The following is a 15,301-nucleotide window of genomic DNA, read 5'->3' as shown; positions in this document are numbered from 1 at the left end:
TGTCTGTTCTAAATTTATTGTCCCTCGTCTTATGTCTGAAGAGAATTGTCCGAGAATGGCATGACAGTTACTGTGGTTTATTTTTTTTTTATGTCTTTCCAGTTAATATATACACATATACTAACTTCCTTACTTTTGCATAGATTTGGGGCTGAACATTTTGGCCATTTCTTGTGTCACATTTCATCATTGGATTTGCAGGCTAAGATTGCTCTAATGCAGTTCATCATAACACACTCAGATGTTATTTTGTAGAGCCCAGTATAACCCTAGTGGTTGCATTGCCAGTACAATAACAACCGTTTTGATTTGTAGGTCTAGTCAGTGTGTTTGGAGATGCATTAGCTCGCCGTATGTTGGTGCACCATGCTATCTTTCTCTCTCACTCTGTGGTTTTATCAAGTGTATAGAACCACTTTCCATTATCTCTGCCTAGTGGTCTTTTATTTTCATTTTATAGAAGTAGTGATCATTTAAAAAAATTTTTTTTATCAATTTAAACTTGATAAGATTGATCTAAGTTCACTAAGGATCAGGTAGCTATGTTTTTTGTTGTTCACTTAGATGTGTGACTACTGTTTTATTTTATATTTTTTTTCATTTTTTTGGTTCGTTTTACTGAACTTCTTGCAGCTTATTCTCTGCTTTCAGATGTAAACCCAGTGCGTTGAAATTTTGTTCCTCTTTTCTGGATTAATCAAGCCAGATGTATGGCTCATATGCATATATCCAAATTCACACACACATATATTTTTTTTTGTAAGAAAAGTATATTATACCTGTATATACATGTATTATGAATCAAAGTATCAACTCTCTCTCTCCTCTCTTTTATTCTCTCTCTCTCTCTCTCTCTCTCTCTCTCTCGTTTAATTTTATTTCACATTACCAAAGATGTACATGTATCCACATTTTGTTGGCATTCTGTCACTGATTCATACTCATGCTCACGATAGAATAACGTTATTTACAGAGATTAACAATAAAACAACATATTTAGATTTATATTGATTCGTGCAATCAAAGGGACTTGGACACAATTTGAGATCAAAGTTTTTTAAGGTCTTCCGTTTCCAACGGAAGACCTTATAGTTTTCGTACTGTTTCTTATTATTATTATTATTTTTTTCCACGAATTTTGTGCACGCGATTTCTCGAAAACTATTCGGCCGATTTCGACCATTTTTTCACAGATGACTGCCAGTGGTCATAATTCTAGAAGTTTTTTGAAATGTTGAAATCGTCACTTCCGGTTCTGATTTACGGCCGATTTTGTAAGTTTTTACGACCAATTTTGTGCAGACATAAACTCAGAGACTATCAGAGATGTGAATATAAAATTTTCAGGATAGGTAGACCATAGTTTGAAGTTGTGCACAATGCAATTTTTTTATGCCAGTAGCGCCATTTCTATGAGCTCGCCTAGGCTCGAAAATTGGGTACGAATTTCGAATCAAAATTTTCATACGTTTTGATCTGTATCTTTTTATGAGTTGATATTTTGTTAAAACATATATTATAAAAGTAGTAGATAATCAAAAGTTCTTTCCAACAAAATCAAAACAATGGGGCTGGCTCCTTAAATAAGGGGCCAAGACTCTCGTAAACTCTATTACAAATAACATAAAAACGATAACGATTTTGTTATGCATTATAGAAGCAAAGTTGTTGATCGTAACAATATCTAATAGGTAAAATCATTGCCACGCCCATTTATTACGTAACTAGGGATTTTTAGGGGCCAAAGTACTTAAACTTTGACGCAATATATCTAGAGAAGTAGACATATTTTGTTAAGCATTGTAGAAGAGAAAATGTTTGCATTGATGATTCTAATCGATTCCATCAATCAAAATAACAATGTATGTCCCCATTAAGGATCTAGAAGGCTGGCCCCTAAAATATTCAATCATTTGTATCTCAAAAATGATCAACAATTTTAGATGGGTGTAAGAACAAAAAATGTTAGAATTCTTAAGACATTTTCAAAGAAATCAAGAAATAGGGGCTGGCCCCTTTAATAAGGGGCCAAGACACTCGTAAACTCTATTACAGATAACTCAAATACGATAAAGATTTTGTAATGCATTATAGAAGCAAAGTTGTTGATCGTTACAATATCTATCAGGTAAAATCTTTGCCACGCCCATTTATTACGTAATTAGGGATTTTTAGGGGCCAAAGTACTTAAACTTTGACGCAATATATTTAGAAAAGGAGACATATTTTGTTAAGCATTGTAGAAGAGAAAATATTTGCATTGATGATTCTAATCGATTCCATTAATAAAAACACCAATGTATGTCCCCATTAGGGATCTAGAAGGCTGGCCCCTAAAATATCCAATCATTTGTATCTAAAACATGAATAACAATTCTAGATAAGTGTTCGAACAAAAAATGTTAGTATTCGTGAGACCTTTCGAATGAACTCAAGAAAAAAGGGCTGGCCCATTAAATTAGGGGCCAAGACACTCGTAAACTCTATTAAACATACCTTAAAAACGATCAAAATTTTGTAATGCATGATAGAAACAAAGTTGTTGATCGTAACATTATCAGTTTGTAAAACTCATTACAAAACCCATTGATGACGTAATTAGGGATTTTAGGGGAATAAAATCTTAAATCTTTAATGTGCTGTATGTGGAAAGGCAAAACTCTTTGATAAGCATTTCAAAGGATATTGACGATGGTATATAATATCTGAAATGGAGTGGTTATCTCAAATTTCATTGATATTTTAATCGTATCGTTTAAAAATTGAACGGAAGACCTACTTGTTACTCGTAACGAGATCGTATCTAGTTTTATATATAAAATAGTTTACTTGTGCAATTCGAATGATTGACCAAAATTTGAATGTTGAAAGTCAAGTTAAAAGAGAGATACATGGTAAGAATTCATTAATTGTTATGTAAACAATATGTTCACAAATAATGTAGAGTAAGGAATAACCATTTCTTTGACAAAATGACTCGTAGCAAACAAGTGTGTTCATGAACATCAACAGAAGAAGCACCATTTGATTGAACTTACACCAATAAAACACTTAATTATGTACACAGTAACAAGACTCCAGCTTTGTTTAGAAAACAAAGAATTTCAAACTCTGTATCTTACTTGTAACTCAATATTTGACTTCAAGATTTTGACGAGGCATTTAAAATACCCATATTAACTACCGGTATTCTATGAATAAAAAAATAGAAAAATGAAATTTTAAATTTTTAGCTCAAACCATGTCTAAGTTCCTGAAATGTACAATCAAGAAACTATAATCTTTACTGTAAGTAGCAGGTTCTTGATAGAGAAACATGCTCACAGGAATCCTTTCCCTGCCATTTAGTGTAGTGCATGCTATTAGATGCATGGCAGCGACAAGTTGTATCCTCATGATTATTATTTTGTAATTGCAATGTATTACTCCTGTAAGAAATATGCCCATGTGTAAATGTAAGTGTAACAATACCTCCTTGGATTTGGTAAAGTTAATATAAGTAATTGTGTTCATGTCCAGAACTTCCTGTATACTTCTTGGAAATACTATTACTGTATACTATTACTATTACAACTGTATGATTCAAAAGTAGAGAAATGGGCACTGAACCTCATTGAGTTTATAAAGGGGTGTTGTCCCATCATTTTTTTTCAAATTTCATTCACATTTTCTTTGCCACAATTACATTTGGAATTTGGTACAGGTAAGATTTTTGACAATTACCTGAAGACAGGTAATAAAATGAAATTTAGTCTTTTATAGTCATGTATTAAGGAAAATAAAGTAGCAAGCCTTGTTGGACACTTTGAGATATGAATTACCTGTACCTGTAACTGACATAAAATGATACTCAGCAATTTGATATTTGGTACAATTCATAATAAATGTTAGATATTAAATTAAGACAGTTGAATAATTCATCCATGTTTGATAATAGTTATAGCTGCAAATCTTTCGCTAATATGTTAGAGCACTTGTTACATCCCTATATACATATATTACAGCTTATAGACTGCTTTAAGCTTGCATTGCTTTACATTTTTTCAAAAAATTTACAGATAGTCATGTCTTTTTGAATGCATCAATTCTTTATATGTGTTATATTTATTCCAGGTGTGCAAAAAATCATATATATGATAAAACATCTCAGAAAACTATCTTATAAGATATATACCGGGGTATATATAGCTTTGATGCCTGCATATATGTATAAAGGGTTGAGAATTGTTATTTCCTTTATGTCTTTATACATGAACCCGTTTCCCTTCCCCAGGTGCAAAGAAGACCCTGCAGGGACAAATGGGCAACTTCATCAAGGAGTATGCTAGGAAGAGGAACCTGATCCTGCTGTTACTGGTCAGTATTACCTGTACTTACCTGTAGGCCCACACTTGTGGTGCTGCCCCAGTCCACAACTTCTTTAACTCCAAGCGCAAGATTTATCACTTCAGCGGATGGGTCTGCATAGTCTTTTAACCTAAGCATGAGTTTTTGTCATTTTGTTGGAACAGCCTGCCCTATTGGCAAGTTCTGTTAGGCCGAGTGTGGGGAATATGTACCTGTAGGCCCACATCGGTGGTGCAAGAACCTCTCAGCTACCATTTTTAGGTCACCTGAGTAAATTCAGGTGACCTATTGCTATCCGTTTTTGTCCGTCGTCAGGCTTTAAAAATTTTACATATTTAACTCTTTCTTAAAAACTACAAGGCAGATTCTTACCATTTTTGGTGTGAGGCATCTCTATGGTAAAAGGAATCTAAATTGTGAAATTCATGGCTCTACCACCCCGGGGCACCTCATGTGGGACCAAATATGCAAATAAAGCCAAATTTTCAAAATCTTCTTATCTACTCCCACACATGTGAGGAAAAACTGGTTGCATATTTATGATGTCCATGAAGCCCTCTACCTAAATTGTGAAGTTCATGACCCCTGGGTCAGGGGTTCTGGCTCTAGGGTGGGGCCAATATGGCCATATAGTAAAAATGTATTAAACTTAGAAAATCTTCTTCTCTACTACCATATATATTTGTTAAAAACTAAATGCATGATTATGATGTCCATGAAGCCCACTCCCTAAATTTTGAAATATATGACCCCTGGGTCAGTGGTTCTTGCTCTAGGGTGGGGCCAGTATGGCCATATAGTAAAAATGTATTAAATCTTAGAAAATCTTCTTCTTTACTCCCATATATATTTGTTAAAAACTAAATGACTGGTTATGATGTCCATGAGACCCTCTACTAAAATTGTGAAATTCATGACCCCTGGGTCAGGGGTTCAGGCTCTAGGGTGGGGCCAATATGGCCATATAATAAAAATGTTTTAAATCTTAAAAAATCTTCTTCTCTACTCCCACTCTTATGGGCAAAAAACTGAATACATGGTTATGATGTCCACTAACTCCTCTGCCTAAATTGTGAAATTCATGGCCCCTGGGTCAGGGGTTCAGGACATGAGGGAGGGGGGCAAAATGGCAACATAGTGTAAATGCATATAATGTTTTAAAATCTTCTTCTCTATTCTCACACATCTGTATAAAAAACTGACTTATAATTATGTTTACCAGGAAGTCCTAGAGCTACTGAAATTTTAATTTTCATTTCCCCTGGAGTATGGGTTTTGACTCTATGTTGGGGCCAAAGTGGATGTATTGGTGTTAATGCATATAATGTTAAAAAATTATCTTCTTCACTCCCACACACCTGAAAGGAAAACTGAATTCATGATTTTGTAGACCAGATCTTTAAGATTTTCACCAAAATTATAGGTTTCACAGTTCTTTTTGAAAGATTTCAGGCAGGGCGGTGGTCGTCATTACAGATTTATAATTTTTCTACTCCAGAATGAAACCTGATTAATTAAATGCTCATATGAGACTCCTCGACAGGTTTGTGTATGGGTTATATGCTACTCAGGTGACCGTTAAGGCCAATTGGCCTCTTGTTATTACCAGTAATTAAAATCTAAAGATAATTTATGAAAAGTTTCTTTAACACAAAGTGTGTTCTAAATGTGTAATAAGAAAAGGTTTATTTCGTGCTTAGAATTTTGTAGCCTCATTGTGTACCTCTTACTGTGGAATTTGTGGGCCAATTTTCCCAGATAGTGGGCTTTTTTGCTTATTTGTGAGGATGTAATTTTATGGATGCATTGGTTTTCCATTTCAATAAAAAAGATAACTCTTTCTAAGTTTGTTTTCATTGAGAAGTAAATTTGTGGGGGAGGGCTACCCATGAATACCACAAAAATTGAGCTACCATGAATTCTAATGATTCCACTGTTCCATTTACTTGTTGACACACAATATTGATGTCTCTGCTTAGCTGCTTCCTGTTTTTTATTCAAAAATCATTTATCATAAAATTAGGGAGGTTAAATTTTGAATCATTCTGGAATTATTCATGTATCTTCAAATATAATATATCCTATTTATAAAACAATCAGAATATTTTGCATTAGAAGGAAAGGAATGATACAGTACCTATATATGTACATTTGTAGTTCGTTCATAGTAAGATTTATAACAAGTCAGGTGTACTTGATATCAACTACTATGGCACATGTTGACCGTCTTCTATTCCAGGCCAATCTGATTGATGCCTTCAGTACATGGCACAACCCTCTAGAGCTGGCTGAAAGCAAGATAAAAGACGAAGACAAGATTACAATCTGGAGGGCGACCCCGATCTCTGAGAGACAGTGGAGGGAGCACGCCCGCATCGCATGGGACATCTCTCCTGTACTGGCTGTGTATTTACCTGCTAGGTAATATAAAATATGGGGGTGGTAAAATATTGCTGTTAGTTTAGAGTGGTGGCTGTATCAAAGGTTAAGAATTTAGTATGATGATCAAATAAGTTATGCTTGTCTTGATTTTAATGAGTAGTTCTGGCCATTTCACAGTACAGGTATTTTTTCTGAAAAAAAAAGAGTGCAATAAATTTTAGCTACACTTGTATATGATACTGAAGGAAATTGATAATCTTAACAGAATGCAAGTGATTTTTACTTTGCCAACATCTTATCACAAGTGATTTAAAGGGAGGTAATGATTGAGAATGATTGAATTTTGAAATTTTGTTGGAAAGTGTATCAACAGAGGCAGCTTTTGTGCACCATTAAATGAAAGGAAATTGTTTTGAATGTTCTATACTGTAACATTGCTTGTTTTGTGGCAGGTTGAAGACCTCTGAGACTTTGAGGAAGGAGGTGATGAGGCTGGTGAGGTTAAATCCTGGAGCTGTCCGACACATCCCGGAGGCCATCAACTTCCTGGTGACCGCCCAGAGTGTGGAGGCAGACTCACCCGAGGTGGGGGATGTAGCATATCTGTATTAGATAAAAAGCGGTTAAAAGTAAAAGTAAACAATTGATACTGTTAAACATGCCATAATGTTGCTTTGACACATCTTGCATAATAGTCGTAGATATAGAATGACATTTTTCTCTATACAGCTGAGTCATGTTCTAACGTGGTGCCAGGTGGCCCCCAGTGTGGCCCTGTCCTACTTTTCTAGGCAGTACCCTCCACATCCACTCACTGCCCAATTTGCTGTCAGAGTCCTGATGTCACATCCACCGGTAAAGCATTTAATCTAGCTTTTGATATAAGTATTTTCATGCTTTTAATACTGTAGTTATTGATACTCATTAAAAATGATGACTTGTATAACAGATTCAGGAAAATTAAACAAATACAGAACAGTGAGGCCACAAACCTTTATAGGCTCAAATGAGACATGTATCAGTCATGATTGTTCTTTATTACAGGAGGCACTCCTGTTCTACATCCCTCAGATTGTCCAGGCGCTCAGATATGACTCGGTTAGTAGATTGACTTTTATCTCCAATGAGTCCAATCCAAGCATTATTTAACTTTTTTAACAAAATAAGAGGTACTTGGTACTTCTTTTGCAAAGTACGCAAGTTCAAATTGTCCAAACTCTTAGATATGTCATGATTTTTAGAATGACTTGTGTAAATCTTCAAACATTACAAACTTGTTTATATAGATGACAGGTACTTGCTAGTACATGTACTTTAAAATTTGTACAGTATCTGAATAATTCCTTGCTGCTTAACTAATATATCGTACCATGACAATATATCTGGTTGTAGATGGGTTATGTAGCGGATTTTGTGATGTGGGCGGCCAAGACTTCCTCCCTCCTGGCCCATCAGTTACTTTGGAACATGCAGACCAATGTCTACAGGGACGAAGAAGGCACGGTCAAAGATGGTAAGCTGTTTTATATACTCCCACAGTACTTGATTAGTTTGATTAATTGCTGCTCTCCAGCCTCAAGAGACCTTGTTTCTTAAAATTTTTACAGAGAACATTGGAGAGGAGATGGAGCTGCTGATGACAAGGATCAAGGAATCATTCTCTGGACCAGCCAAGAGATTCTATGAAAGGGAATTCGACTTTTTCGGAAAGATCACTGCCATATCAGGCACAATCAAGTAAAGAAATTTCCTTATATTTTAGAAACGGTTTTTAATTTATCCATTACTGGGTCAGTATCTCTTGATTTACATTTACATTTTTTTAGTTCATTGTACTAAGGTACATGTACCTTTATATTTTTTGTTCAAATGAAAAAGGACTTGATTTTGTTGATATTAAAATACTGATATATCCTTAAAGACTTTATGAGGTTTAATTAAGACTGATTTTTTTTATGAAATTCAGACCCTATCCCAAAGGAGATGAAAGAAAAAAAGCATGTCTTGAAGAACTAAGGAAAATTGAATTGCAGAAAGGTACGGTACAATCTGTTTCAAGTACACAATCTTTGATTCAGAATTATTTTATTACAAGTAAATGGTTGCTCGATTTGTAACTGATACTGACTTTGATAAATTTCATTGTACAGGCTGCTACCTACCATCTAATCCTGAAGCTATAGTCACAGCCATTGACAAGAATTCTGGCATACCATTACAGAGGTACATGAAGTTAATTCAGTGTTGGGTTTTGAAGTGGTATTTAAGCCACCATAGAAAAGAATGAATGAAAGGGATCTGCATGTTCTATACAACTTTTTTTATAATGTTACCTCAGGAAAACTGAGAAATACATGTACACATGTAATTAAAATTACGATTTAGTAAGTTACATTTCATTGTTTCAGTGCTGCGAAGGCTCCATTTTTGGCACGTTTCCGAGTCCAGCGCTGTGGAGTAATACATGTACACATGTAATTAAAATTACGATATAGTAAGTTACATTTCATTGTTTCAGTGCTGCGAAGGCTCCATTTTTGGCACGTTTCCGAGTCCAGCGCTGTGGAGTTCACGACCTTGAGATGCTGGGAATGAGTGAGGAAGAAAATCATGGCATGAAGAACTCAGCTGAAGTGTGGCAGGCAGCCATCTTCAAAGTGGGGGACGATGTCAGACAGGTATACATTGTACATAAATCACTTCATTCTTAAAGTAGTTTGGAACATGAACTAACATAATGGCTTACATATTGATTTTGTTAAATGACAGTCTTTTTTGTTATCATTTTTAGCTGATAGATTTTTTGAAGATATAATGCTTAGTAGACTTAACTAGCAGTTTTTGGTGGATGCAATGAATACCTTGACTGAAATCGTGTTTTATGCTTGTAGATGCAGACAGTATATATGTTATTTATTGTCACCATAAAGTAATGAAATATTATAAATCAAGAAACTGGTACATGTAGTTAATTATGATAAACAGATTTCCAAATTAATGTTAACCTGAGCACCATTTTTCATGACTTTACATGACAAAGTTTATTCTGGTGAAGCATTCACCAGTGCGGTCGTACTCATTATCCTTGTTGTGTTTAGGACATGCTGGCTCTGCAGGTGATCTCTCTCTTCAAGAACATATTTGAGCAGACTGGGTTAGAGTTGTATCTGATGCCATACAGAGTGGTGGCTACAGCTCCGGGGGTGAGTCAGTCTGATCGTAGTGACACCGGTTATCTGTGTTACTACATGTACATGATAGTCAGTGGAGTATGCCTGATCAAAGAAATATTGGTGATCTAGTAATACAAGCTATGTCATGTTTCCTCTTTTTTTGTAGTGTGGGGTGATTGAGTGTGTTCCAAACAGTAAATCTAGAGATGAAATCGGCAAGAAAACAGACATCACTTTGTATGATTACTTCCACAAAACATTTGGTGATGATGATACACCAGAATTCCAGACAGTAAGTTGTCCTGCTTAAAGTACGGTATGAGGAGAAATTTGAGATAATGACGGTGATGTGTAGTGTCTTTATATAGTAATATTTTGATTGTGTTTGCAGGCCCATGCATATTGTTGAGACCTATGTAAGAGTATTTTGATTTTATTTACAGGCCCGTCGTAACTTTGTGGTCAGTATGGCAGCGTACAGTGTGGTCACCTTCCTTCTACAGATCAAGGACAGACACAATGGAAACCTGATGATTAACAACACAGGCCATCTGATACATATAGGTACAGGGCGCCATCTGTATATCCAGAAAAATCAATCACAATAATCTGATACATATAGGTACAGGGTCGCCATCTATATCCAGAAAAATCAATCACAATAATCTGATACATATAGGTACAGGGCCACCATCTATATCCAAACAAATGAATCGCAATTATGGGAATGAGAAATCATTTTTAAATTCGCTTTCCAATTATAGGTGTTGGGCGCAAAAAAAATATTCTGAAAAAAAAATGTACTGAAGGATACTGAAAACTATAAGAAATTATGGAAGCTGTATACTTCACAAAATTGTCTAATAGTTAGTCTATAGAATTGTTGTGTACCTGTGATTAAAAAATTGACATTCATTTATTGATTGTGACTTGCTGTATTTCAGATTTTGGTTTCATGTTTGAGAGTTCCCCAGGAGGAAACATTGGCTGGGAGCCCCATTTCAAGCTAACTGATGAAATGGTCAACATAATGGGAGGTACCATGGAGGCGGCACCATTCCAGTGGTTCATGGAGCTCTGTGTCCAGGGATACCTGGCTGTCAGGTAAACATTGGTCCCAAGAGACATGTACATGTGTTCAAATTAGAAATATACTAGGTATGTGACATTTGTACATAGTATCATTAAAGCTTAGTAATTACATGTAGATTGCTCAAAACAATTCCTTCCTGTTTAAGTAGAATGTGATACGCGGGTATAAAAGTTAATTGCCATTATGGTATTTGATTGATATATAATGTACAGTGCATCTAATTTTTTGCCAAGCCTTATAAAATGAGTCATACATGTATCTGCAACACATACATGTGTTACTTTGTGTTTAAAGCTTGTCATCTTCTGTGTTGATTCCAGACCTTACCATGAGACTATCATCACCCTGGTGTCCCTTATGTTAGACACAGGGCTGCCCTGCTTCAGGGGTCAGACCATCAAACAGCTCAAGGACAGGTTCCAGCCAATGGCTACGGAGCACGATGCCGCCGAGTACATGAAGCGAATCATAAAAGAGTGCTTCCTCAGCTGGAGGGCCAAGTCCTACGACTGGATCCAGTTCTATCAGCAGAATATTCCATACTAAGGCCATATTCTATGACTGGATCAAGACCTACTACTGGTTCCTACTCTATCAGCAGAATATTCCATACATTGTCTGTTTCAGTCTAAACATTCCATAGTAAGGGTTATCTCCCAATAATTTTGAATCAGTCGTGTTGAGGATTGCTGTCATAATAGGAATTACTGTATAACAATGTGACTTCAGGATAAGAACTTTATAACTATTTATGTAGTACATGTATTGACTTCAAGTCTCTCACATTTCATTTGCTTTCCCTGAATGTTCTGTCAGTATTTCTGGTGTTATTAATGTGTCAACTTTATAAGGTGTGCTCGTATTTCCAAGTCTACAATATTAATTTTTTTTTAAATGACAACAAACTTATCCAAACTTCAATGATAGCTTTTAAACAGTTTTACTGTGTGTCCATTTTTTTGTTTGTTTAATTTGCATGATTACCAAAGGTCTGGCAATGCACTTACTTTTATTTTGAATTCTGGAGATGTTACGGTATATTTTACACATTTTAAAGATAAAATTGTCATCCAATGCATTATTACACAATCAATTCCTCTTGCCAACACATGCTAAAGCTACACACATTGCATTTCCTCTCACTGGTAAAGAAAACCAAACACTATACACAGTGTACATTTACCAATTACATTAAACATACTCATTAGACTTATGATATTGACTAGACACTAGATATGTAGAATTATAATTATATAGTCTGTTCAGCATTTTCACTTGTAGCTAAAATGTATATAAAAGTAAGGATGACTGCATAATATGTACCTGAACAAGTTTTGTCTGTGATACTGAATTGTGCAATATTGCTTTAGTCTTAAAATAAATGTATTCCACATTTATTTATCTTTTTTGTATATGTCTTGATTTCTGTCTTTAAACTGCATTTTTGTTGTCATCATTCACTATGAAGTCTGGGAACGATAAAAGATAGTCAAGCTAATAAAGGACAACCAAGATGGAATGTGTAATAAAACCTGTGAGTTTCGTTGTGTAAAGACTGTCCCATCACCTGAATATTGTTCCTAAACTACAAATACTTTACATACCAGTACATGTACCTACATGCAAATACCATTCCAGGAGAGGGCGTCAAGTGTCTGGATATACACATTTGCCCAATGCATGTAAAATATACCTGCCCAATCTTAAAAGTCTCCAATCAATGACAGTACACAAAGGTCGTTTTCATTCTTTTATTGTTCCTTGTGATGTATTCTAATTTTGAAGAATCTGATATAAATAACAGCACATAGCTGAGTCTGTGAAGTCTTGTGATAAATCCAGATTTCTATTGTTAATATACCACCAAGTCAGAGTCCTGACCAGCACCTGATGAACAATCTTACACACATAAATAAATAACTTGCCAAATCAAACAATGGAAGTAAGACAACATGTGATCAACCTCTCAGACCATTCAAACTACAATCTGGCTTTTGTGAGCCTTACATTATTACATGTATTAATCATGCTGTCCAGGAAATGTGGGTATTTAAGTACTTGTACTACTGAACATTAGTTGTACACTTATAATACATGTACTGATCATAAGACTTAACAATGAAATACATGTATTTGTAGTGAGAACTTTTGATTATTACTTGGTATTTAAAAGTCAAGAACAAACAGAAACAAAATTTGACTTTCAACAGTATATGATTCATGAAGTTTATCTTGGAATAATTCTCCATGTTTTATACCTCGTGATTTAGCTGACACTACTCCTGCCTACTCAGCACCCATTCATATAAACAAAATGAACATTTACAGTGTGAAGTGTACATGTATGAAAAAGACTCTTTACTGAGCAGCAATAATACAATCATATCTTCTCCAGTTGCAAAAATTTAAACAAATCTTTTAAAATGGTTTAAAAACACAAATAACAAGAATAAACTTATAAAACTCAACAAAATTACAACTTAAAGTATACAAGTATTTACATGTACCTGTATAACTTCAACATGTAATCTTATAAAATGGACGGAATATGAAGAAAGCCCTTGATAAGTTCACATCAATTCTGTCAAAGTTATGTCCCTTGACACTCTCCCAGTCTGAAGTATGTAAAATGAAAATAAATATGGACGGAATCATTTTGACGAGTGGTATCCAGACATCCATGGGCGGAATCATTTTGACAAGTGGTATCCAGACATCCTCAACACTGGAACAGTCTCCATGCGGGAATGGATCTGGGATAAACCTTATTTTGAAGTCTCTGTTCTACTCTACTGATGAACATCCCCGACATTGTCTCCCGACTGACCCGGTGTCTCCGGTTGCCAAGGAAACATCTAGTTACCACAGGAATCCAGATCCTTATATGATCCAGGAAAATCTTTGGTATACAATAAACAGAATGCACTTTATCTGCCATACTGTAAGTATTTGGCCTGTATCGTTAAGGAATTAAAGCACAGAATAATTGGAGTTCGTCATCGAGGCCCGGATCGCATCGAGGCCTGAGAGCCGTAAATACTTTTTGCCCGCTGGTTCACATTATGATGATGTTCTATTTCACCCTCTAGATCATAAATTTCTTGTTTTAACTTCGCATTCATACTCCTTATGGAATCTGTGAAAACCAACCAAAAATGTATCAGAAATTTACAAACAGAGAATTGATGAAATCCTTTTAATATTAATATCATCAGCAGAGTCTAGTGTTACACATTTAATCACACATTCTAAATTAAGAGGAAGTAGGTAATGAATGATGGGAAGGTGACCTGAAGTGGAGACTTGGGAAGACCGGCGACTATCATTGTAGCGAGCTGGTGACTCTGGAAAATAAAACCAAGCAGTTACATACAGGAGTCTAGCATTACAATTACAGGGAATAAACAATTACTGGGGACAATGACACAATCCATTAGCCTACATCAATGTTATTTATAGGTTATACTTCATCAGTTTGTAACATGGATGAAAGACAAAACATTGGAATTCTAAACTATGGGTAGCCAAACTTTAAAACAAACCATGTTAAGCAGCACTGGTACAAAATGTCTACACGTTTATCAGATAATTTAACTAACTACAAATGTATAATCTACCCAAAAGAATCAAATAAAATAATTTTTTTAAAAGAGTGTGATGGTTTTGAAGAGCATAGACACAAAAAGTCAGTGTTTCTAGACATAATACAAAATAGAATCTGATGGTGTGTTAACACTATAGCTAGGTATGTGAAAACTGTGACTGGTGATGTACAGAGACATAACTTTTATTTCTCTATACCTTTTCAAATTACTCTCTTTGAATAAGTAAAATATCTACATTTAAGGCATTTGTTTGGTAAAACCCTGCATCTTGTTCTGCTGTGTAATCTGATATAGTTAAACCAAATCAGTAAATACAGGATAGAATTCAGTAAATACAGGATAGAATTCAGTAAATACAGGATAGAGCATTTAATTTCAACTTTATTTTGAACACAACAAGAATAAGAAAGAATTCCCGATCTGACTGAATGATTAAACCATATTCATAAGAAGTGTTCTAGAAAACAAAAGCTGGAAGAGATTCACTTCACACTGAATAAAGAGGTGTCAAGTGCTATAAGTCTATGAGTTATCCCACCAATTCTACTAAATCTGTCATCCTCCTCGTCAAGGAAGACTGTAACGATAAAACATGACCCCTGATCAGTGACCATAGCAACCAGAAGCATGGCCGCAGCTACTCGCTCCTGTACCAATGTGGGAGTTTGAGCATTATGTTGCAGTATTATAAGTATTATATT

General features: G+C 35.2%; 2 protein-coding genes across 20 annotated transcripts in view; one reads left to right on the top strand and one right to left on the bottom strand.

Annotated features, from left to right (window-relative positions):
• The window catches only part of LOC128187746 (phosphatidylinositol 4-kinase alpha-like), a 36,727-nt gene extending 24,335 nt beyond the window's left edge, over positions 1–12,392 (top strand). For all 6 annotated transcript variants that reach the window (XM_052858292.1, XM_052858289.1, XM_052858293.1 and 3 more), the window contains 15 exons: positions 4,274–4,356; positions 6,587–6,768; positions 7,182–7,314; positions 7,459–7,584; positions 7,774–7,827; positions 8,122–8,242; positions 8,337–8,466; positions 8,696–8,766; positions 8,880–8,952; positions 9,248–9,407; positions 9,828–9,932; positions 10,069–10,194; positions 10,346–10,466; positions 10,847–11,006; positions 11,316–12,392. In XM_052858292.1, coding sequence (XP_052714252.1) covers positions 4,274–4,356; positions 6,587–6,768; positions 7,182–7,314; positions 7,459–7,584; positions 7,774–7,827; positions 8,122–8,242; positions 8,337–8,466; positions 8,696–8,766; positions 8,880–8,952; positions 9,248–9,407; positions 9,828–9,932; positions 10,069–10,194; positions 10,346–10,466; positions 10,847–11,006; positions 11,316–11,541 — 1,871 coding nt within the window. In that variant the 3' untranslated portion in view covers positions 11,542–12,392. The remainder of the gene's footprint in view (positions 1–4,273; positions 4,357–6,586; positions 6,769–7,181; positions 7,315–7,458; positions 7,585–7,773; positions 7,828–8,121; positions 8,243–8,336; positions 8,467–8,695; positions 8,767–8,879; positions 8,953–9,247; positions 9,408–9,827; positions 9,933–10,068; positions 10,195–10,345; positions 10,467–10,846; positions 11,007–11,315) is intronic.
• A 340-nt stretch (positions 12,393–12,732) lies between these two features.
• LOC128187081 (kinesin-like protein KIF12) overlaps positions 12,733–15,301 on the bottom strand; it is a 42,916-nt gene continuing 40,347 nt past the window's right edge. For 9 of the 14 annotated variants that reach the window (XM_052857193.1, XM_052857194.1, XM_052857191.1 and 6 more), the window contains 3 exons: positions 15,139–15,177; positions 14,286–14,339; positions 12,733–14,131 (listed from right to left, as the gene is read on the bottom strand). In XM_052857193.1, coding sequence (XP_052713153.1) covers positions 13,992–14,131; positions 14,286–14,339; positions 15,139–15,177 — 233 coding nt within the window. In that variant the 3' untranslated portion in view covers positions 12,733–13,991. The remainder of the gene's footprint in view (positions 14,132–14,285; positions 14,340–15,138; positions 15,178–15,301) is intronic. The other 5 variants (XM_052857190.1, XM_052857183.1, XM_052857185.1 and 2 more) reach the window with 3 other exon arrangements.

This window comes from Crassostrea angulata, chromosome 6, assembly GCF_025612915.1.
Source record: "Crassostrea angulata isolate pt1a10 chromosome 6, ASM2561291v2, whole genome shotgun sequence".
Classification (NCBI taxonomy): Eukaryota; Metazoa; Mollusca; class Bivalvia; order Ostreida; family Ostreidae; genus Magallana; species Magallana angulata.
This window is presented reverse-complemented; position numbering and strand designations above follow the sequence as displayed.